Source organism: Sturnus vulgaris, chromosome 5 (genome assembly GCF_052056855.1).
Source record: "Sturnus vulgaris isolate bStuVul1 chromosome 5, bStuVul1.hap1, whole genome shotgun sequence".
In the NCBI taxonomy this organism is placed as follows: domain Eukaryota; kingdom Metazoa; phylum Chordata; class Aves; order Passeriformes; family Sturnidae; genus Sturnus; species Sturnus vulgaris.
In genome coordinates this window covers 10,066,543-10,088,479 of record NC_142247.1, presented here as the reverse complement: position 1 = coordinate 10,088,479, position 21,937 = coordinate 10,066,543, and the positions used below count along the sequence as shown (strand labels likewise).

General features: G+C 40.9%; 1 protein-coding gene across 6 annotated transcripts in view; it reads left to right on the top strand.

The window, feature by feature from the left end:
- Positions 1-21,937, top strand: part of FAR2 (fatty acyl-CoA reductase 2) — a 120,496-nt gene that overhangs the window by 51,376 nt on the left and 47,183 nt on the right. For 4 of the 6 annotated variants that reach the window (XM_088164826.1, XM_014880831.2, XM_014880839.2 and 1 more), the window contains one exon: positions 7,344-7,569. In XM_088164826.1, the coding sequence (XP_088020952.1) occupies positions 7,381-7,569 (189 nt within the window). In that variant the 5' untranslated portion in view covers positions 7,344-7,380. Of the gene's footprint in view, positions 1-1,316; positions 1,479-5,778; positions 5,929-7,343; positions 7,570-21,937 lie in introns of those variants that run through there. The other 2 variants (XM_088164827.1, XM_088164824.1) reach the window with 2 other exon arrangements.

Below are 21,937 nucleotides of genomic sequence, written 5' to 3'. Positions count from 1 at the left end.
AGGCCAGAGCAGGGACACCAAGGGATTAGAGGGATGGAGCAGCTCTGCTGGGAGGAAAGGCTGAGGGAATTGGGATTGTTCAGCCTGGAGAATGGAAGGCTTTGGAGTGATCTTAAAGCTGCTTTTCAGTATGTGAAGAAGGCCTATAAGAAGCCTGGAGAGGGACTTCTCACCTGGTTAGATAGTAACAAGGGAAATGGCCTTAGGCTGGCAGAGAGTAGGGTTAGATGGGATATTAGGAAGAAATTGTTCCCTGTGAGGATGGTGAGGCCCTGGCACAGGTTTCCCAGAGAAGCTGTGGCTGCCCCATCCCTGGAAACGTTCAGGCCAGGTTGGATGGGGCTCTGAGCAACCTGGGATAGTGGAAGGTGTCCTTGCCCATGGCAGGGGGTGGGAATGAGATGAACTGTAAGGTCCCTTCCAACCCAAACCATGTTGTGGGTCTGTGCTTCTAACACTGCCAAGTCCACTGCTTAGCCATGTTCCCAAGTGCCATAGCTACACATCTTTGAATACCTCCAGGGTTGGTGACTCCACCACTTCCCTGGGAAGCCTATTCCCATGCTTGATAACCAGTTCAGGAGAAAAAAAAAAGACAAATGTCATAAATGCTAGTGCTACTATTTTTGATGGGGGACAAGGATGAGTAGTGGAAAAGGACAGAAAAACATTGTCAATACATTAGCTGCTGGATAAGAAGTTACCAACTGAGATGTCTAAAATAAAATAAATGTGCTGGACAAGCCTGTTATCACAGAGAATTAACTTTTGACTTCACTGAGACCGCACTTGTGCAGTGCTGGGGTGCAGTGGGGTGTGGCAGTGGGTTTTGGGAGAGGACTGCTGCTTGTAGAGATCCTAGGAGAAACAGCAAGAGGAAAATGGCTGTGAAGTGTGAACTGGGGGAATGATAAGGAGAAGGGTTGCCTGCAGAGAAGCTGTGATGTAGGATGTCTGCATTTAATTATGCTGAGGCAAAGCAAAAACTTCTTTCTAGTCCTGATCTTTGCTTTGATCCTGTAACCTGCTCAATGGCTTTGCAACAACTAGCTCTAAAAAAAAAGGGAGAGTGGATACATATGCTGGACTACGTGATGCAGAAAGGAGCCTGCAGAAACTGCGTCTTTGAAGTCTCTGGTAGCTGCTGTTCTTACCAGGTGGATAATTAAATAGGGTTGAGGCAGAATACATTGATATTTGGGCTACTGCGAAATATTTGTTCTTTAAAATACTACATGACACACATCCTCAACAGCATGGCCTTGTCTCAGCTCTAAAATGCTTAGAGGCTTGTTTTCCTTAATTTTTCAGAGAAGACATTGTGAGACTGAGAAAGACTAACAGGTTGCACTAAAAAATCAAGAGGCTCTTCCTGCGTTGTGTTGCATCAGTGGCCTTTCTACTTCCTTCTTTTTTTCTCTTTCTTCATGGTGGTCAAGCAGTGTGTGCTGCTCGGGAGAGTCAGAACATCTGTGTAGGTAATGCTTAAGCAATCTGGAAATTCCATCTTCTGCCCACATCTGTCCTGGGGGGAGGTCTTTGGCCTGGCAGCCACAATTCCCAGAGGTTTCCGTGTCTGTCTGCCTGCCGTGTAGCGTTCAGCAGTTTGCTGGATCCAGCTGTGCATGCTGCTCGTTGTCTCCAGCTCTTAATTGTGCTGTCACACTTCCCTGTCTCTTTAGATTTAACTGCTATAAATTAAAATGGATTGCAAAACTGGTGTGGTTTTTCAAGGCATGAAGGGTTTCTGGGAGCAATGAGTTTCTCCTTGCATGTTGCTACTTGGAGATGCTGTTACGGATTTGAATTGCTACTGCTGGCAAACAAAAAATGATTTGAAATGTATTAGCTGGAGAAAAGTGATTTAACCTTCAGGCTTCTAACAACAACATTTATATTTGGTGTAAATTGCTTGGAGTAAAATCTCTTTTGCAAAGAGGATTATCATCAGGAGTTCAGTCTGGCTGTAAATGTGCCCATCTTTGAATTGCAGGGTTTTATTTCTTTGTGCTGCATTAGTTTCTATAGTGCCTGTACAAAGGGTGGATTATGACCTTCCTTTTAATTCTGTAGCTAAATGAGAGAAGTTTTATCTTTGTTGTTGCTGTTAGGTGATGTTAAATAACCGTGGAAGTTCAACAAACCATAAGGAACTTTTAATTTTTCTGCAGAACAACCATTTTATCATCCTCTTTGGTTCTTTTTCTGTCATTAGTAAAATCTCCCTGCCTTCATAGGCTACACAAATCCTTCTGTGCCTAAAGACCTTTGGAAATGCATTATGTAACTTCAGTGCCTCCTTGCTGGTACTTTCTGCTTGTTTGTATCAGCAGCGCTGTTGTCACAAATGGTGTGCAGTGTTGAACTACAGCCATTTTCTGCTCTGATTCACTGTTGCTTATTACAGGAAATGCAGGAAACATTAATCCACAGGCTTAAATCTAAGCTAATTCACATTAATCCTCATTGAAACGTTGGGCATTGAAGTAGAACTTCCCTGGATGTGAGTTTGGCCCAGAAAAATGAAATCAAGGGAGCTGAGTTACCTTCTTCTGGTGCTACCAAGGAGCCAGGAGTTAAGTCAGTATGATGTAAAACAAGTCACTATTTCTAGTATGCATAATGTGTGTTTTCTGATGATTAAACAAGCAATGAATGCTTTCAGGCAAAAAACCACGTATTAGAAATAATTGCTTTTATGTATTATAATTACTTGCCTACTTTGGAGAATCTCTGTAATTCATTCTGGGACAAAATATAAAAGAGAAAATAATTATATGAAGACGTATTGTTCAGGCATCCCCAGTGTTCAGTCCATTTAAAACTCATAAAATAATTAATAGACTGAAGAAGTAAATTGATGAGACAGAAATAGTCTGCGACTACTTTATATTGCTTTTTCTGACCTCAGCTATACAAGTTATCTAAAACAACAGAGGAATTTTTCTTTCTCTGCATGCTCCAGGTTAATTATAACTCTTCCATAATCCTGATTAAAGAAAATTGTCTTACGTATGATTGGATATTTTCACCCAAGATTAAAACTTATTTTCAGAAAGTGGACATGAATTATTTTGTCTTAAAGGACTCTTGCTGTCTGTAACTTTGTTTCAAAAACTATTCCTTTTCATTTAGTGCAATTTTGGTTGAAGCCAGTTCATTGTGTTTAATATGATGTCTGAAAGACTCATGTGAACAGGCCAATGCTCTTGTTTATGGAAATTACATCCCTGCATAAAGTTATGTAAGAAAAAGCTCATCAAAACCAATCTAAGTACAAGGAGATTCCAGAGAGACCATTTTTGAATCTAGATGTACATTTGTAGGCATATGATGCTTTGCTCTTGCACTGAACTAATTTTTTTTTCATTTTATGCAGTTTAGTTGAAAAGACAAATATCTCAACAGATAAGCTTCTGGAATGGCTGCTGTCCTGTTTGAATAGGGCAGTGATCCAAACAATACTGAAATATTTTTCCAGCCGACCTCCTCTGCTCGTTCTCCGTTTTGGTGTCCCTCCTTGACCCCTGCAGCCGTGGGGCTGCCGTGAGCAGTGCCAGCATTCAGTGAGGTTCAGGTCCTCATTTCCCTTCCCATCACTCTGGATCTGAGAGCAGCCACTCTGCATTACACCATTCCAGTCTGGGTGCAGGTTTGGCATCACTGAAATATGTCAAAGATGAGGACAGTGGTGTAGTTGTTCTGCTAAGTATCAGCTCAGTTGTACCTGCTCTCGGTGGGGGGAAGTTCTCCTGTGCTATTCAGCTGAGGACACAAGGGTTGTCCTTCACAGGAGGGAAGTGTTAGGTTGGGAGGATTAGGATTCCCACCTTTCCCTTTTCCTCTCCTTCGGCACAAGATCATGGCTTTGTAACTCAGCACTGTAGCTCGTCCTTTCTGTTTGATGCAGAGGAGACTGAGAGGCAGCAGTACCTTCAGAGCAGCTGGTGCACTTGTCTGCAGAAATGCTCAGTGGGATGCCTGCCTCAGTGGGATGCCTGGCTCGTGGTTTTTCCATGCTCTGGCTGGAGATGAGTCAGCATCAGAGAGATTAGTGCTGCTGCAAAGATGCTGTGCTCAGTAATTCAGGTGGCATCAGTGATTACTTTCCTGCTCTGGTTAGTGCCTGAAACATCTGAGTTGCCTGCATGCACTCGCTTGAATTGGGCTTCGGGAAGCCCTTGTATGGGATTTTCTCCACAATCCAGTGGCTTTCTCACCTCCAGTCAGATTTGGAAGAGCCAGGAACCTCAGCCTATGAAATAGGCTTTATTCTTCTGTACCTCACTAAGGGTCACCTCACTGCAACTTCTGACCATAGTTCAAATAGTTCTACCAGACACTTAATCCCTTGTAGTTTAATTGACTGGAAAATAGTCAGTGCTCAGTACTGACTATTTATTCCTTAAAATGAAAGGCAAAGTATAACCTTCTGCAGGAAACAATTTGAGTGTAAAAAGCCAAAAAGGCATGCATATAGTTCTCCCTGGTTTGAAGTAGACTTCCAAAGGGTCAGGTCAGCCAGCATAACTTGTGTCACGCCCTTTGACCTCAGAAATCCTTTGGTTCCTTAAAATCTCCATATGTTCTTCAGTACTTTCTTTACAAAGGCCAAGCAAAATCCATAAAAACAGAGAAAAATCAAGCACACTCTTAAAAATATAAAAAACCAAAGATAGTTGTACAAAATGAAAAATTCAAGACTAAGTTGAAAGGAGTGTATCTTAGCAATCTTGTATATAAACTGGAATCTGCTTTTGAACCTGGATTGTAATGAAAGCCTCTTTAAATTTGCTTAAGCAGTGGAGATTCAGGGATCTGTCTGAACATTCCAAATGTCAGCATTCTGGTTTTTGTGTCATGATCTCAAAACATAACGTTGTTTGTGTACATGAAACAAATTCACAGATATTCTTTCCTGATAATTAGCATGGCATCCGATGGCACAGGATTTTTATAATTTCTTCTGAAGCTCACTTAGGAAATGGAAAAATAAATGTGGTGTGAAGAGACACAAATCTGCTCCCAAAACAAGCAAACACCATCTCATTCTTTGTGGCTTTTTATTGTGGATGAGGCCTGAGGTTATGCCAGTAATCAAGAATAGCAACAGATTGCCTTGAAATTTTGGTTTTTTCAGTGGCTGTGTTTGGTACTTCCATTTTCATCATACCAGAATGGCTTGGGTGATGAAATTTTCGGGTTTGTTTGAAATCCGACATTCAAAATGATCTCAGACTAGATGGAGAGGAACTGCCAGTTATGTGCATGTAGTCCTTGTCAGAAATGCTTGATGAAACATGGCTGCATGGTTAATGATAGGGACACTTCAAAGTAGTGTGATTTATTTACTTAACTATTCTAGCAGGCATTGAACATCTGGCCAAAACAAATTAATCCCTTTTTCGATAACTGAAGCAGGGAACTCAAATGAAACAACACAATAAATTGATGTCCACACGTGGAAACCTTTCAGTTATTTGTGCAGTAGTCTACAACTCTTAAGGCAAAGCAGCAATGCTTAGTGATGCAGGTTGGAAATGCTCTCTAGTCCTGAAGTGTGGGAAGGAGAGTAACTCCTCTGGTAATTTCCAAGTTTGTGGTGCAAAGTACTCTATAAATGTACTGTTGTTTCGGCAAATCTTCTGGATACAAATTCAAAGCAAGTATCCAGTGGCTGGAAGTGGTCCTTATATTTTATCATTTTATTTCCTGTTGTTCAGTGGGATTGGTATGGTTTCTAGTGGCTAAGGACTTCTTCATTTTTCTACATTGCAGGACATGTGTCATGCCAAGTTTCTGAGGTCTTTTGTCTTCATCTGGCTAAACTACAACCTTCTTCTGGCCCTGTGCACCTTTCACATGCTTCCAGGCTCTTCAAGTTCCTGTATTCCAGTATGAGTCAGTTTTTTTGAACTGGAACGAGATGTGAGATTTTGTTATAAATAAGTTAATTATCCAATAGTTTTAACCTGTTACTTTAACTTCCCAAGTGGCCAGTTCTTTAATAGTGACAGGTTTTTAATAGGCCTAGATGAGCCTTCTGCATTCATCTAAGTTATAATCTAGACAACATCTGAAAGTAGGCTAATAACCAAATTTACTGAGCCAGAATACCCACAGCTATTAGTTGTAAAATAGTATCCCTGAGAGGTTACTCTGCTTGACCCACTTTCTAAAGTGGATTCTACACCTGATGATTTATCGTAGATAAAGAAATTTGGGGATTTTCATTTGTTTGATGCTGAGTACTGTGGTCCCAGGCAGCACTGGGAAAGAAAAGTAATATTTTGTTAGGCTTGAGTCCCTACTTTGTGCCTCTGAAGCTTCTGTTAGAGGAAGAGTTTTTCTGGGATACTTGAAGATCATCGTTCTGGTTCTTGAATATATGATTGACAGCTTTCTACTATTCTTGCTTCTTTTTGTTGCAAATTCAGTAGGCTTTGTACAAAACATTTACTGGTATTTTTCATGAGCCTTTTCCCTTACAGTGTGTGTTTTGTGCTTTCTGTGGTCTGCCCCACTTCAAAGATGGTTGTTTTGCTTTCATTAGGCTAATAAGGGAAGAGGGGCTTTTCTAAGAGGATTCAGTCTGGCCTTGTTTTCATTTAATCAACTTAAGAGTTTGAATCAGGATGGCTGGGAACATTCAGGCCTGAAACCATTGCATCTAATTAAAATATTTAACTGGGACATGTCATGTGGGAGCTTGGTCCAGTGGATCTCCAAAGGGGAGCCTATCACATCTACACTCCTTAGAGTGAACTGGAATGAATTCTGGCCATTACAGGACAGAAAGGGTGGTGACCTGCACGTGGTGTTGCATTTGTGCAGAGCAATGTCACTGTACTCTATCTTCCATGAGGAAGAACTTTCTTCATGGTATTATTCCAAGCCAAGGCAACAGGAAAAGACTGAGCATGTTGATGAGTGATGGCTGACAGGGAATGCCATGGGCACAGTGGAATTGAAGTGGAAAACACTGCAGTGTTGGTGAGGAAGTCTCTTTCTCCTTTGTCTTGTAAGGATAGCTGCATATCTTCATGGCTGCCACTTCACAGTAGCAGATAAACACTGTTCAGCACTGCAGTGAGCATCTCCTGCTGGGAGCCTTGGACAGCACGAGCTGTGTTTGACCTCTGTGTGCAGCTGTGGTATCACATGGAGGTTAAGGCTGAGCTTGATTTTTTTTTTTTTAAGCTTCTCAGATTTTTGTGGTTTATTTTCATGATAAAGACTTTTTAATAAAAATAATTTTTAAAATTGCCATTGACTGAACTAATTTGGGTGACTAAAAAGGTTATCCCAAAAGCCTTTAAAGCTTTATTTCTTTGTCTTCTCAGGTACCTGCTGCAAGAAGGGACAGAACAAGAAAGCATCATGTCTTCAGTCTCAGCTTATTACAATGGAAAGACCGTACTTATCACAGGAGCTACAGGTTTCATGGGCAAAGTGCTGGTGGAAAAACTTCTGCGCTCCAGCCCTGAAGTGAAAGCAGTTTATATTCTTGTCAGGCCAAAGGCTGGACAGTCAATGCAAGAGAGAGTGGCCAACATGTTGAAATGTAAGGTAAGTTCATGTGGTTTATTCTGGAATCTAATTTGAAATTCATTTAGCTGGGTGGAGCAAAGGGCTTCTGTTTTACTCAGTTCATGAAGAGCAAAATGCTGACTTCTGCTGTAACAGCTGTGTATTTTTGCTGTGTCTAAGACAAACAGCCAAAAGAATTGTACATGAACAAACCTGTAAATGTCTGATTGTGCTGGGTGCCACAGCATTTTACACTGTAACAATGTAATCTTTTTACCTCCCTTTTTGCATCATCCCTACCCATGTGTCTTGATCCTGTTTAGTTTGCCATCCCAGTGAGGAAATCTCCAGTGGCAAGAAGGATGTCAAAGCCCTTTGCTGTTTTTAATGTAAACATTTGTAAGGAGACACTGACTTGGCCTGAGGCTCCCAGGATTCTTAAGATCCTGTGGATCTTAAGCCAGTGGTGAGGTTGTGAACTTGCTCAGACTCCTCCAGCTATGATAAATGCCAGAGTTCACACTCGTGCCTAATGCTAGTGTGAATTTGTACATAGCTGATGTGAAATGAGAGGAAGGGACAGATCTGACCCTAGCAGGCAAGGAATTATTTGGAATTAATCTGAGAAATGTCAGCATATCTTTATGGAGTATTGGTCTAAAAGTTTAAACAAGACTTGACTGGAAGAATCTCCTCCTTCTGTAGAAGTCAGAGGTAAAATAGGTGACTTTGAGAGACAAGTAGGTGTGTCAGAAAACATGCTTTTTTCCTTTTAATGATTTGAGGCATTAAGCTCGGAACATCTTATGTGTGTCCAAGAACAGTTTGTTTGTTTTTGGTGTGTTTTTAACAGAGGGTAGATTGTTTTTATATTCAGGAAGATTGTCAGTGATATAAAAAGGAAACAGTCACATTGGTTGCTTTTTGCAAGTCTGTCATAGAAGATTTAGATTGGAAAAGACCCTGAAGGTCTTTGTGTCCAACCCTTAACCTCACACTGCCAAGTCCACCCTCAGCTTTCATCACAGTGGATAATGTTTTTTATCACCAACCAACAAAATCTCAAATGTGGTGTGTTTTTGCCTTTTGTGTTTTAAAACACTTGAGGAAATGATAAACCTAGGTATATATCAAGACTTTTGTAAGCTCTGTTTGCATTTTATGTATAAATACTACTGTATAAATACTGGCTTATCTCTTCAGTTGGGCAGCACAGCTTGGAGGTGTTGTTAGGTCTAGGTGAGGTTCCCTAGTAGCTGTTTTATTGCTGCAGTTGTACTAGATGTTCCCATTTTTCTTCCTAGCATGTGTCAGCAGTTTTAGATATGCCAACAGCAAACAGGACCTGATAACCTCTCCTTGAACCTTTGGCAGCCTGCTCCAACGTGTTTCAAATGAACAGAAGGAGAAGGCAGAGCTCTAAGTTAGGCTGCTGCAGCCTTGAGAGGAAAAAAACTCACAAGTCATCCAGGTCCTCTCAGGGAAGAAAGTGTCTTTCTGATGCTGATCATTTAAAAATTACTCAAAAATCCTTGCCTAAGGCAGAAACCCTACTCCTCGAAGATGTCTGCCATCTACAAATGTTGACACCATTACAGATTTTTTTTCCTAGAAATGAAACTGTTAATTCCATTAGATGTTAATTTAAAGACAGATGAGGAGGGCAGGAAACATTATTCTTAACATTTTTGCAGATCTTTTCTGGTTGATCACAATCTAGAGACTGCCTTTTCATTTACAGCTGTGATTTGCATCCTCCAGTTTGGGAAATCCCTGAGGTATATAATGAATAAAAATGCAACAAAACTTTGTTCCAGATCTTCAGGCAACATTGCCATTTGAAATTTCTGATCATAATCTCTGATGAGAGATATTGGAGTAACCACAGGAAAACAGAAAATAAAATCCTTTTTCTTATTTATGTGTACTATTTACGTGTATCTTTATAATTTCTAAGCTCTAGTGAATAATTATTCCTTTTTCCCCACTACTGATTTAATATTTGTATCAGGGTTTAGGAGAACATACTTTATTTATTCTTTCATATCCTGCCCTATGTAAACTTCCCTACTGACCTGTGACACTTTCACTTTGCAAGTAATTCTTTCTTCTTTTGCATTTAGCTTTTACCTAGTATTGTCCTCTGGATTTTCTTGTTTGCACACTCAGAAAGGAAGTATTCCAGGAACCAAAGGAACAGAAAAATACAGGTTGCCAACTTCTAAATATTCTGAACAAAGAGATAAAATGAACGTTTGAGATGAAGTAAGATCAAAGTGAAGCAGACTGGTTAGAATTAGTTGCATAATGTCTCGGTTCTTCAGGTAAGGTCCTCTGGGGACTCCTCTGTGTTGGTAGTACTTAGAAATATTTTGAAAGAACTTGCCTAGAATTTTGATCCCTTTTCATAAATCTCTATGAAATCTATGTGGCATTTATCGTTATATCTACAGGGGTTTAAAAACTGAGGTGTCACATTTGTGCCCTGTCTTATTCATAGTGTGTACATGTGAATATGTTGGAAGATGACTCCTGTTAAATAGAAGAGCAGCTGTGGGTTACAAAAGGGTGATAGAGTGTGAAAAGGCAAAATAATTTAGTTCATGCTCAACAGTTGGTTACTTGGAATTTTTCAACTTCTGAATCCAACATGGAAAGTAAAATACAGAAAATACTTTGGGTATAAATCAGAATTCTTTGACTGCATTCTGTAGCTGAATAGGCATTGAAATTTAATATAAGACTGCTTTCTTTAAGTCTAGTGAAATAAGTTTTACATGCAGGTGCATTAGTATTCAGTGTGTAGTGAACAAATACTCAATTATCTCAGCATCAAATCCAAAACAAGCATGGTGACCTTGCCTATTTATGAAAGGAGATGTTCTATTTTACAGCAGCAGTTCCCTAAGGGAATCAAGCTATTACCCTGTGCTTAATGAAATGCCACGTCTGCCTTGTGCAGAGCGCAGCTGTTACACGAAAAAACCCAGATTTCAGTACTGGCTGCTACTTGAATGTGTCCAGAGATGAGGATCATGAGGCAAAGCTGGCCAGGGCTTATAATGGTCAGTTGATGGGAGATGTGTCTTTATCAGAGGTAGGGAATTGTTTCAAGGAGCATTTTTTGTTATCTGATCCCTCTGTGCACAGAAATAGGCAGGAATGCTTGGAGGGCTGTCTTGGATTCCCTGGAGAGCACTTACTGGGCTAATGCTGAGTCACTGGTTGTAGCTTTCCCGTTGTCCCTGGGAGAGCAGAGCATTTTCCATTCCCTGCATGCAGTGAACCAAGGCCACTTGCTGCTGCCAGGCTGTTTCTCAGATACATTTGTTCAGTGTTCCTAATTAGAAAGATCAGACAAAGTGGGGGGTGGAAAAGGCTCTTATTAATGTCTCTGATAATTCAGAGAGAAAATGGGGAGGCTGTGAATGATGCTGCTGAAAATGGGGAATTAGGTGTGACTGTAAAATGCTGCTGCTTTTTCCTATCGTCCAACCACAATTAACCCTTCTAGTTACAGTGGATGCTACAGACAGACCTTCTCTTCCCTGCAAAGCTTTGTCTGGAGCTGCACACTGGGATGGGCAATGTTATCAGGCATCTTTATCTTCAGTATTTCTTCGTGAAATGTGCTGTGTTTATCACCAAACATCCAGTGAGGCCCTGTACATTTCAGCAAATCATTGCAGATTTATCTTTTCCCTCCTCCTATGACTTTGTCTTTGCCCCCTCAGTCATCAGCTTAAGCAGTAAAAGCTCTCCATGCCAAACCAGTGCAGTGCCACTCCATTTGGAATAGCATCCCTGAAATCTGCTGTGACCACTGTAGAGAGGCCTGAACTTGGATCAGGGTTAATGAGATTTTTAGGTTGATGGAACACGGTGGTGTTAGGTCATGGGTTGGACTCGATGATCTCAGATCTTTTCCAATCTAACTGATTCTCCATGTGCCCCATCCCTCAAAGAGTTCAAGGCTAAAACTGAAATAATAGTTTTTCTATCTTCTTCAAACAAATGAGTTATAGAATCATAGAGTCATATAATGAGTTATCTTGAGAAAAAAACTCTTAGGATCATGGAGTCCAGCTGTTAACCCAGCACTGCCAAATCCACCACTAAACCATGTCCTTAAGCATCACATCTTTACATCTTTTAAATACCTCCAGGAATGGTGTCTCAACCACTCCTAGCCTGTTTCAATGCTTGATGACCCTTTTGGTGAAAAAATTTTTCCTGATATCCAGTCTAACCCTTCCCTGACACAACTTGAGACCGTTTCCTTTCCATTCTGTCACTTGTTACCTGGGAGAAGACACTGTCCTCTGCTTTGTTAAAACCTCCTTTCCAGTAGTTGTAGAGAGCAATGACCCCCCTGAACCTTCTTTCCTCCAGGCTAAACAACCCTAGCTCTCTAAGCCACTCCTCCTAACACCTGTGCTCTAGACCTTTCCTGAAGGCATTTTGGACTGCAAGAAGCTGTGTCCCTTACATTACATGGCTTCTCCTTGTACTCTTGCATGACTCTCTCCCTGAAACATCGGTTTCTGATCACTTAGAGATGAAGTTCTGTGGTGTTACCAGCATGGTTCCTGCTGCTCTTGCCCCTTAAAAGCAGAACTTGCAGTGCTGGAGCTCTAGGAAGGATTATAACCTAATGATGTGGTAAGTTGCCTTTTAATAAAAGAAGCAATGCTGCTGAAACCCAGACAAGCCTTGGGGATGCCATTTGTCTCCAGGTCACAAGCTCTGCCAGATGGTGCAGAATTCAAACATCAGTTTTATCACTGTCAAGGAGAGGTCACAGTGTAATGCTCCATCTTTGCAAACTGTCTTCAGTCCTTCTGCTCCTGTGGGTATTCACAGCAGTAAAGTCAATTATTTAAAAAAAAAATAGACCGTAGTTTTCAGTTTCCTCCAGTTGCACAAAGGTACATGGTAAATCACAAAGGAATTAAGAGTGTTTAAATGACATAAGATTCTAAATGAAAAACAAGTACAAAAACAAATTAAAACCACAGTATGATATGAAACTGTAGAAACGAGGTGGATTACTCTGGAATTAATAAGTCATTGAAAGTAAAGATGCTTCTCAGTTCATTTCAAATGTGTTCATCATTCTGTGAAGAAAAATGTTTTGGTGTCAAAACCCGGCACATCAGTTTCCTCATCTTCCACTGGAAAGAGAAAACCCAGCATGAATTAGGATAGTCCAGTATCAACCAGGGGCCACCTGCCTGGCAGCAGCTGCCAGCTCAGCAGAGTCTTGATCCTTGCAAGGTGTGTGTACAGAAAAATTGCCTTGTAGCAAGATATTTTTGTTCAGCTCAGCTTTCTCTGTGCCTACTTGCTCAGCTGCAACAGCAAGGGGGTTAATGGTTTCTGTCTTCATGTCATTCTACACACATACCCACCACCTGCAGAGCAATCTGTAAAAGCTGCCCCTCACTTTTATCTTTACTTCTTGATTTCATGCTACTTTTCTGTGGCCTGGACTGGAACCACAATAAACCATCAGATTTCAGAAGGAGTTTTTTGTTTGTCTGGGTTTTTTCCTCTTAAAATGACTTAATGATGTAAAGTAGATTGTGATCTAAACAGCAACACCTCCAGGAGAGAATACAGAGCCTTAAATAGAAGCATTCCAGAAAAATCCCTACAGCCAATTGTGTGCTAATGCATGTGCTGCTCATGCAGTAAAGTTTAAAAAAAGCTGAAAACAAAGAATTTTCTCAGTTTCACAAAAGATATCTAACAAGAGATGAGCACATATTTAAATATTTTAATATTCAGTTATTCTGGTAAATTTGTAAAATATTATGGTTAATAGTATGCTGCTGTCTGAGAACTCTGATGGTCAGAGACCTCATTTTGTCCAAGGAGTGTTAGGGACAAGCTTCTTATGCAGCCAGCACAAAACTGTGCTCTGCAGCCCAATTAACACATACAAATTTGTATAGATACAAATACACACATATGCATGAGGGCACTCTCTTTCAAGCTAGCCATTTTTGTTTTATTTAGTGGTGTATCCCAAGGGATTTCTGTGTTAGTGAAGATACTGCAGTGAAGATTGGCCAGCTGATAAACGGCAAAATAAAAGTTCATCCCTTGAAGCAAATGAGCAGGCAGTATCTTGAGAATGATGCAATTAAAAAAGCATCAACAATAAGATTTTCTCTTGCCAGTAACAGCGTAGAGGTTGCAGTTAAGCTGCATTTGCTGCTGTCTGTAAAATGAAATGCATTTTTAGTGCTCCATAAGCAGTGATATTTTGGGACACTTACAGCCTGTAACTTCACAATATTTTTTCTTTAATGTGCAAAGGTGTCATCCAGAAAAAAGAGGGAATCTCATAAGGGAGTTAGCAAACTAAGATTGCAGTTGAGTCACAGCTTTAAAGGATCTTCATAACATTGCTTGAATTTGCATTTATGCCTGGGTACTTTCTGGTTTGCAGCCAAGGCCCAGTTCCTGGAATTTCTCTTGGTACGTTCAGTTGGCTTTGGTTGAGTATCTCGTGAAAGGTAGATTTCAAAGAGGTGATGGGCCCAAATAAGTAGATCACTCCTCATCCTTTTAATTCTGTGGCATTTCTGGTGGTGTTCTGGTTGATTACATGTATGAGTTTGATTTCCCTGCCAAGTAGTTCAGCTTCAGATGATAGTGATTTAAACACAGGGAAAAGTGTTTGGTACAGAGATGAAAATGCAGTTAATCACTCTTCTAAATATAGGAAACCAATACTGTCTGATTCCAGCCTTGGAGCATAAGCAAGCTAGAGAGTTTCTGGGCTTGCAAGCTACTAAACCCAAGCAGTAATCGTTTTATTGGTACTGCTGTCATCCACCTCTTTTCCCCTGTGATTGCATCTGAACGCAGCCTTGTGTGTCAAGTTGGAGATGGAAATAGTATCCTAATGTTAGAATTCTTTTCATGTGACTAAAGGGAAGCTTTAGATTCTGTAATCCACAAAATTTACTTTTATGCTAATGGGAGATCTCTCCATCCAAAAAGTTGTGCCTTTCCAGGTCTCCTTGCCAGGAGAAAACTTCCAGCATCACCACCACTGCTGTCTACATATCCTGAAGGAAAAATTCGAGGAAGTGGGAGAGTGTGCATGAGAGGGATAGAGGAGTTCAGCATGGCATTTTCAAAGAGGATGGGAAAAGAGCAAAGAGCGTTGAGGAGAAAAGCTCTCCTACGCAGGCTTGAGAGTTTTACATCAGTAGCAGAAATCAGAGCCATTTCCCAGCAGCTTTTGCTGGCAGCAAGGCCATGGAGCAGCATCATTAGAGAAGTCCTGTTGGGCATCCTTTGTAAGCTGCTGATTCCTCCTGGATCCTGGTTTTGCTCAGGCACACGGGAGAGCTGAGCTTTTAGGCAGCTGCACAGCATGCCTTGTGTTCAGAGTTTTGCCAAGTGACCCGTTCACCAACGAGGCCTTCAGCAAACACGTTTTTAAACAATGTTTGTCATTTTGCTGGAGCCTGGGACTTGGCTCTTGATGTGTGCGAGTTGGCACAATTCCTTTTTGGGCTGTTGCACTTCAGAACTGCTCTGGACACCGGCGGAGCTGCTCGTGTACCACAGCTCATCTGTGGGTGTGGGTTCTCTGCCTGGAATTGGGGCTGAATGAGGACAGCTGACCTCAGACAACCTCTGGTTGAGGGCCTGCAAATCGTAGTTCAGGTCACAGGCTCATCTTTTTTTTTTTATTCTGGAGTGGGTTGACAGTGGAGCCATCAATCAGCACCCAAAGAGCAGAATTGGCTATTTAGTCATTCAATACAATGTAAAGTTAACTCATGTTTTATCCTTTGTGTCTGATCTTATTCCATTCTATCCTCAGCTATTTCTTCCATTTTTTTCTTATAGAAAGCTTTTCTGTTTCCCTAAATTAAACTCTGGCCTTCCTTACCAGTATTTTTTCTTCTCTGGCAGCCAACTGTGACTGAATGATGAAGGCTAAGACCAATTTTGCCAGAAGACCCTGTGTAGTGGGTTGAGTGGGGCACTCTGCAAAGAAATACATTTTGTTGTCAACACAGCAGTTTAAGGAATCCTAAAGATTGTGGGGCAGAATCTTTAAACTTCTGTTTTTGCTTCCCTCTCAAAACCTGATCCCTGTTTAGTACATGGATAAACAAAGTTGTTGAAATACTGGGGAGAAGAAGGGGAAGTGCTCTGATCCTTTGGGCCTCTGAAAGAGCTCCTGCTTGTGACACAGGGGTGTGTTTGATACTCACAATCCAGAGCTTTTGATCTTCTAAGTGTCCCACAGTTGATCCTAAAATCCATCCTCCAGAGGATCACACAGCTTAAAAGTTTTCTGGAGGTCATCTTTGACTGCAGTTTACTCTGGCAAATCCAACCTTCTGTTTTTACTCCATTTACCAGACCCATAAGAACTGCCAAATCATTAGGGAGATTGCTTTAGAAAACGATGAGGTTCTGACTCACGTCATTGCATACACAAATCAAAATGTCTGAACTGTGCCAAGGAACCCAAGCCTGAAAATTGGACTTTGCTGATTTTCTGGGTGCTTGGATTAGGCCTTTGTTTTCTTTTAAGGGAGCTGTGGGCGAGAGTATTATTAGTGTTGTAAATTCATTTTGCTTCTTGAAATGAAACAGCTCTTCCATTCAAAGTTAAATGTGAACGATGGTGTGACTCTGAACAGCACAAACTGTCTGCAGCCAGACTTCCAGAATGAGCTGGTCTGACTCTGCAGAGGGAAGCCCTATTAATTCTGGGAACAGAGATGATTCATTGTCACACTCTGGACTGTGGAGGTGCTTGTCCAGAGCCTGCTGTTCTTGCCTGATTTGTGTTTGATCTGGAGCTGGCAAAGGGAAAGGGTTGCTAGTCTAGCTAAATATTTTTAAAATCAAGGCATGCTTTATTCACACCGTTGAAAATTATCTTTAGACTGATTTTTGACCCTGTATATATTCAGTTACTATAAGCTTTCACTTTTTCATTGAAGAAGGTTGGTGTGTCTTCAGTGGTGCGTCAGTCTTGTGCTGCAGTTTTGGGTCTGTTTTATCCTAAATTCAAGGAGGTTGTGTCAAAGTGGGTGCCACTGAAAAATTAACAGAAACTTGCCTTGTGTTGTTATAATCTGAATTGGGTGAGTTTTGCCAAGTGTGTGGCTTATTATTTTTATGACTTAGATGAAAGAAAAAATTTAGAATGATCTCCTGATACACGAAGCTTTAGGATAGTCAGTGTCTGATTGCATTAAGATTTAAAAGCAGGGACTGAGCATGGGATGTCCTGATGGGACTTCTGAGCACTGCTGCAGTAGAAGTAGCAAATATGAATAACAAAAACAAGCACTGACTTGTGGCTTGTTTAAAAACCAAACAAACCTTTGATACTAGCTAACTGTGTGTGTGTACTTTTGATCTCCATTATTTTGTGTCTTCTCATCTTTCTTGTCTATTCTGCCAGTTGTCTCCTTGTGTTGCCATCTCATCCTAGAAATGGGATTTCATAGTTTAGTTTAGGAACAAAGGTCTCTTTTTGGTTTTGTATCTGCAAAACACTAAAATGTGTTTTCAGGCCTTCAATCTACTGCTGAATTCAGCAAAACAGGAGCCTGGATCTGGCTCCAAGCTGGGCATTACTGGGATTACAGTTGTGTATAACACTATGAGTGCTTCATCTGTATAATAAACTGTTTACAGTGAATAAGTCAGTATCGTCCTAGTTGGGAGGGGGAAAAAATGCCTCCCACATGTTTTTCTTGCATAGGAAATATGGGTAAGGACAAGCAAAATGGACTTTTTTTCTTGAATTACCTTGATTGCTTTGATAGAGCTCCAAACCCAGGGCTCTAAAAAAGAGGGGGGGAAAAACATCTCCAAGCCCCAAAATACTCTTCCAAATTAACAATTTACTTTTTAAACTATTTCAGTTTTTTATTTTTATAGTTTCAGAACTAGAGCTCTAAATGACAGCAAAAAATTCTACTCAGTTGCCATTTTTTTCCATGACATTGAAAATTTCTCCTTTGGATGAAGCAAGAATAAGTTATTTAGGTTCTCTTTTTTTTTAATGAATGCATCTTGGAAAATTAGGGTGTCCAGAGGGCTCTGTACTTGTCTGAAGTTTATATTAATGTTTTATTTATTAAACTTTTATCAAAATCTGCTAACACACACACACACTGTAAGTATGGATAATTACACCTCCACTCAAAAGTTTCATGATACTTTCTGTAACAGCTCTCAGTCTGACCTCTTTGAACATTTTGTAGAAGTACCTCACTCATTACTCAAGGTGTTCAGCTGTAAAGCAGGCTGTGAGAACACAACAGTAAGGATGCAGGAGGGTAAGAAAAGGGTTTATCATTCTTCAAGTGATAAGCTCATGTTTCAGAAGACCAGGTGAATACAACTGTGCCACTTCTGGCATTGTATGTGTGCCCACAGCCGAGGAATTAACCACCTGTACTATCCATCCACAAATAATTTTAGCACTGGGAAGGGCATTTCCATACAAAGTGTGTCAAAATTGTCAGTGGTGGAGGAGGGAAAAACATTTTTATGGGTAGATTTCTGCTTGGGGAGGTTGCTTGCAGAAAGGCAATAACCTGATCAGAAAGCTGCTGTGTTCCTTACTGTGCTGTATCCATGCCTGGAGGCACGCTGTCTCCCTGATGGTTGACTCCCTGGTGGATGTGGGCAGTTCCCAAGCTGCTGCCCTTGCTTTGATCTCCAGGAAGCTGACTTTACTAGAACTCCGTGTGTGGGTAGGTTTTGCAGCAGATTTCTTTGCCAAGGGGGTGAAGAGAGCATAAAGAACTATGTATTCCATTTATTTCAGAAGCCTTCTGGATTTCTACATTCTGGAGAACACTTATGGCTGGAAAAAAGGGCAGATGCTTCACCCTTTGTCAGAAAGGGCAAGAGGGATAATTCAGGCAGCTGCAGACCAGGCAGTTTCACTTCTGTCTCTGAATAAGAAAATCACGTTGTGAATTTTTTTGACACATTTCTGGGTACTTGAAGAAAAAGGAGGTGACTTGAAGGTCAGCATGGATTTGGAAAGGAGGTGACCTAATTGCAGCCTTCCAGTTCCTGAAGGGAGTCTGCAAGAAAGATGGAGAGATTCTGTTGACAAGGGCCTGGAGTGACAGGACAAGGGGGAATGGTTTCAAACTGAAAGAGAATAGATTTAGCTTGGATATTGGAATGAAATTCTTCCTTTTTAAGGTGGTGAGGGCCTGGGACAGGCAGTCCAGAGAAGCTGTAGCTGCCCCTGGATCCCTGATCTTTAAAGTCACCTCCAACCTAAATCCTTCCATGATTTTATGATATACTCTTGGTACACGTAGCTGGACCAATCTGGACCTGGGATAAAATGACTGAATCTGTGGATGAGGGGAAAGCCATGGGTAACATTTACCTTGTCAATAGCAAAGCTTTCCTCATTGTCTCCATCAGATTGCCAACATGCAGATAAGGATGCTACAGTCAAGGTGGGGAAAAGAAACCTGGCTGGACATTCAGACTGCAAGAGTTTTGTCCACACTTTGCCTGGAGGTCACTTATAAGCAGAATTTCCTAAGGGTTTGTCTGGGAACTTACCCTGTTTAGTACCTTAAAAAAAAATCTCCAGACTGTAGTGCATTCTTTATGCCACAGGCTCTACTGTTAACTGGCAGTGCTGTCATAAGTAATATCAAAGCTGGAAAAGGGAAACAGGATCTGGATCTCTGAGCTCCTGGGTGCTGGTTGCTTTCCTAGTCTTTTTATACATCCTTTGGCTTTTGCTTTTCTGCCTCTGCTGGGCAGTGTTCATTACAAGGAAGTTTCTGTGTTCCAAAGGTCACTCCCTAAACAAACCTTAGTGAGATAAGTTCTTCCAGCTGCCTGAGCATGTCCTGGCAGGGTGTTTTAAGTCACGGGAATTACTGCACTTGGTGATAGTGAAGCAAGTGAATGGCTGGCAGGAAAGGGATTAAAACAGAGGCAGTACTATTAACAGCACTTACTATTGACATTCACAGTTCCTGCTCCTCGTGGGGCATTTCAGCCATCCAGGCAGCAGGTTAGGAAGGAAAAAGCCCTACCAGTGCCTAAAGGAGATCCATGAGAAAGCTGAAGAAGGACTTGAGAAGATACGAAATACTTCAAAACTTCATATTCTTCCTTCAGGACAGCTGTTTAAATATCTAGATTCATCAGTTACTCCTTCTGTCGAATAAATGAAAATTACTTTCCCTCTTTTAATGTGGAATAAACCAGATGAGCATCTTTCAGATGCAGTGTGTCAGAAGCTCACATGAAATTGCAGTGAGTTCCCATTTCAACAAACGTTCTTTAAATAAAACACCTGAAATACCTACTTAGGCATTTTCCTGGAGCAAGGTTTATTTGACCTGTGTCAGCAGAAAGCAAGCAAGGAGCTTGTGTCTCATGAGTTCTGATTTTTACAATCCAAGACCTGTAAGAGTAGGGTTCATCTTCCCTAGCTAGAATACTAAGCTGTGAAATCCCTTCCCATGTTGGGGGTAAAGTTCCACAGCCACAGAATTCCACATTGTGCTGCCAGAGATACCCAGAATGTGTTTGAGAGCTCATTCATGTGGCTGCTTGTTCAAATATGCTCTTGCCAGCTGGGTTCTCTTCCAAACTTCATGCCCAAAGTGCAACTCAGCTTTCCAAGTAATCCAAGTTTCTAAGAACATGGAGGTGGGGCTTGTAACTTCTTGTAAAATGTCATTGTCACTTGACTGCTTCCCATGTCACATTCTCTCCACATGTGTGGTATCAGGAAAGTGATGCATCTTTTTGAGAGGTAATGCCTAAACCCAAAATATACCATCTCTGAGATACCCATGGGTTTCCTCTCTTAAAATAGAGTTTACTGTTTTATTGTTGTCAAGGTAGTGGAAAAGCTGAGATAGGTTTAGGGTTTTTGTTTGGTTGGTTTGTTTTTGGGGTGTATATGTTCCTTTGTTTGGGGTTTTGTTTTGTTTTCCAGAAAGGGCAGAGAACAAGAAATAAATGTACATGTAACTATTAATGTCATACAGAGTGTGGTGAAACATAGAAATAGCCTGCAGAGAAAACCTGTATTGTGGATAAGAATTTGAAGAGGGAGATGTATCCACTGGGTGTATTCAGAAAGATAAGCAGAGAAAATGCAGGCTTGCTCAAAGGACTGAGAGATGGGACTCTCTTCTTCTTCTCCATCCTTTTTGATTCATCCATCTCCTTTGTGCTGTCACCACACAGGTTCCTCAAGGATAGGATTTTCTCTGCATGGGGCTCTCGCTTTGTCCAATGAAGAAAGGACAATCAGGTTCTGCTTTCTGTATTTCCACCAGTTTAAAGTTCTGTTAAATTCTAGAAAGTTACCATTTCATGTCAATTAGCAAAATAAATGCCCATCCTTTTTTATATCTGTACAGAAAAAATAGAAGATTTTAATCATTTCATAAACACCTGCCAAAATATTGCTTTAGCGTCTTTTCCTAGCATCAAATAAGTGGTTCTTAAATATAATCTGTTTAAAGGATTCACACTAAGAAAGGATGCACAAGAGATCAAAGCATGGAATTTCAGAGGGGGCAAAATTCTTGTATGTGAAGGCTTATATGTGCTAAAAATATGGTGTGGCACATAGATATGAGTCTCATTCTATTATTTTTAACTTGTTAAACCTGATCCTTTAAAAGATTAGTGTCTCCACAAATCCTGACTACTGATTTTGCTTGTTTCTGTTTCATAGTGAGCAGAAATACAAACTGATCAAAGGCAATGGGCTGGGTTCTGTTGGATTGTCCAAAGAGCATCAGGACTCTGCACTGCAGCCTGAACAGGAAAGGAATACAGAATAAATCAAGTTTGCTGCAATTCAGAATTGTTAATGTAGTGCCTGTATGCTTTTGATGGAGTTTTATCAATGGAGAGTCTCTGAGCCTTCAGGGAATGGTAATTAGATTCTTCCCTGTCAGATTTTTTATGTGCACAGTACATTGAGTGAGAGGACAGTAACCATTCTTAGCAGCATGGAGACCTTGTGCTTCCATAGGGCATGGAAGCAGTAAATCATTTTGTCATCCTTCCAAAATTCTGCCCTTCAGCCCTTCCTTTTGAAGCTTGGAAAGATGATCATTCGTTCTGCCCTTCCCCTATCACTTCTTCCATTTGTTTCTGACAGACAGGATTTGCTGCCTTGGGGCCTAGCAACCCATTTCCCCATTTTCCACTAACCCCAGAAATCTCCAGGGAAGGTTTTGTTCAGAACGTCACTCAGTCATCATCAATTCTAGCTTCACCTTTTCCAAGTTATCTCTGCCCTAAATCCAGTGTGCAGCTCTGCTGCTCATATCTGTTTAATGATCTGCAGTTCCTTACAGTCATGATCTGCTCAGTCCCATCTTCACATCAT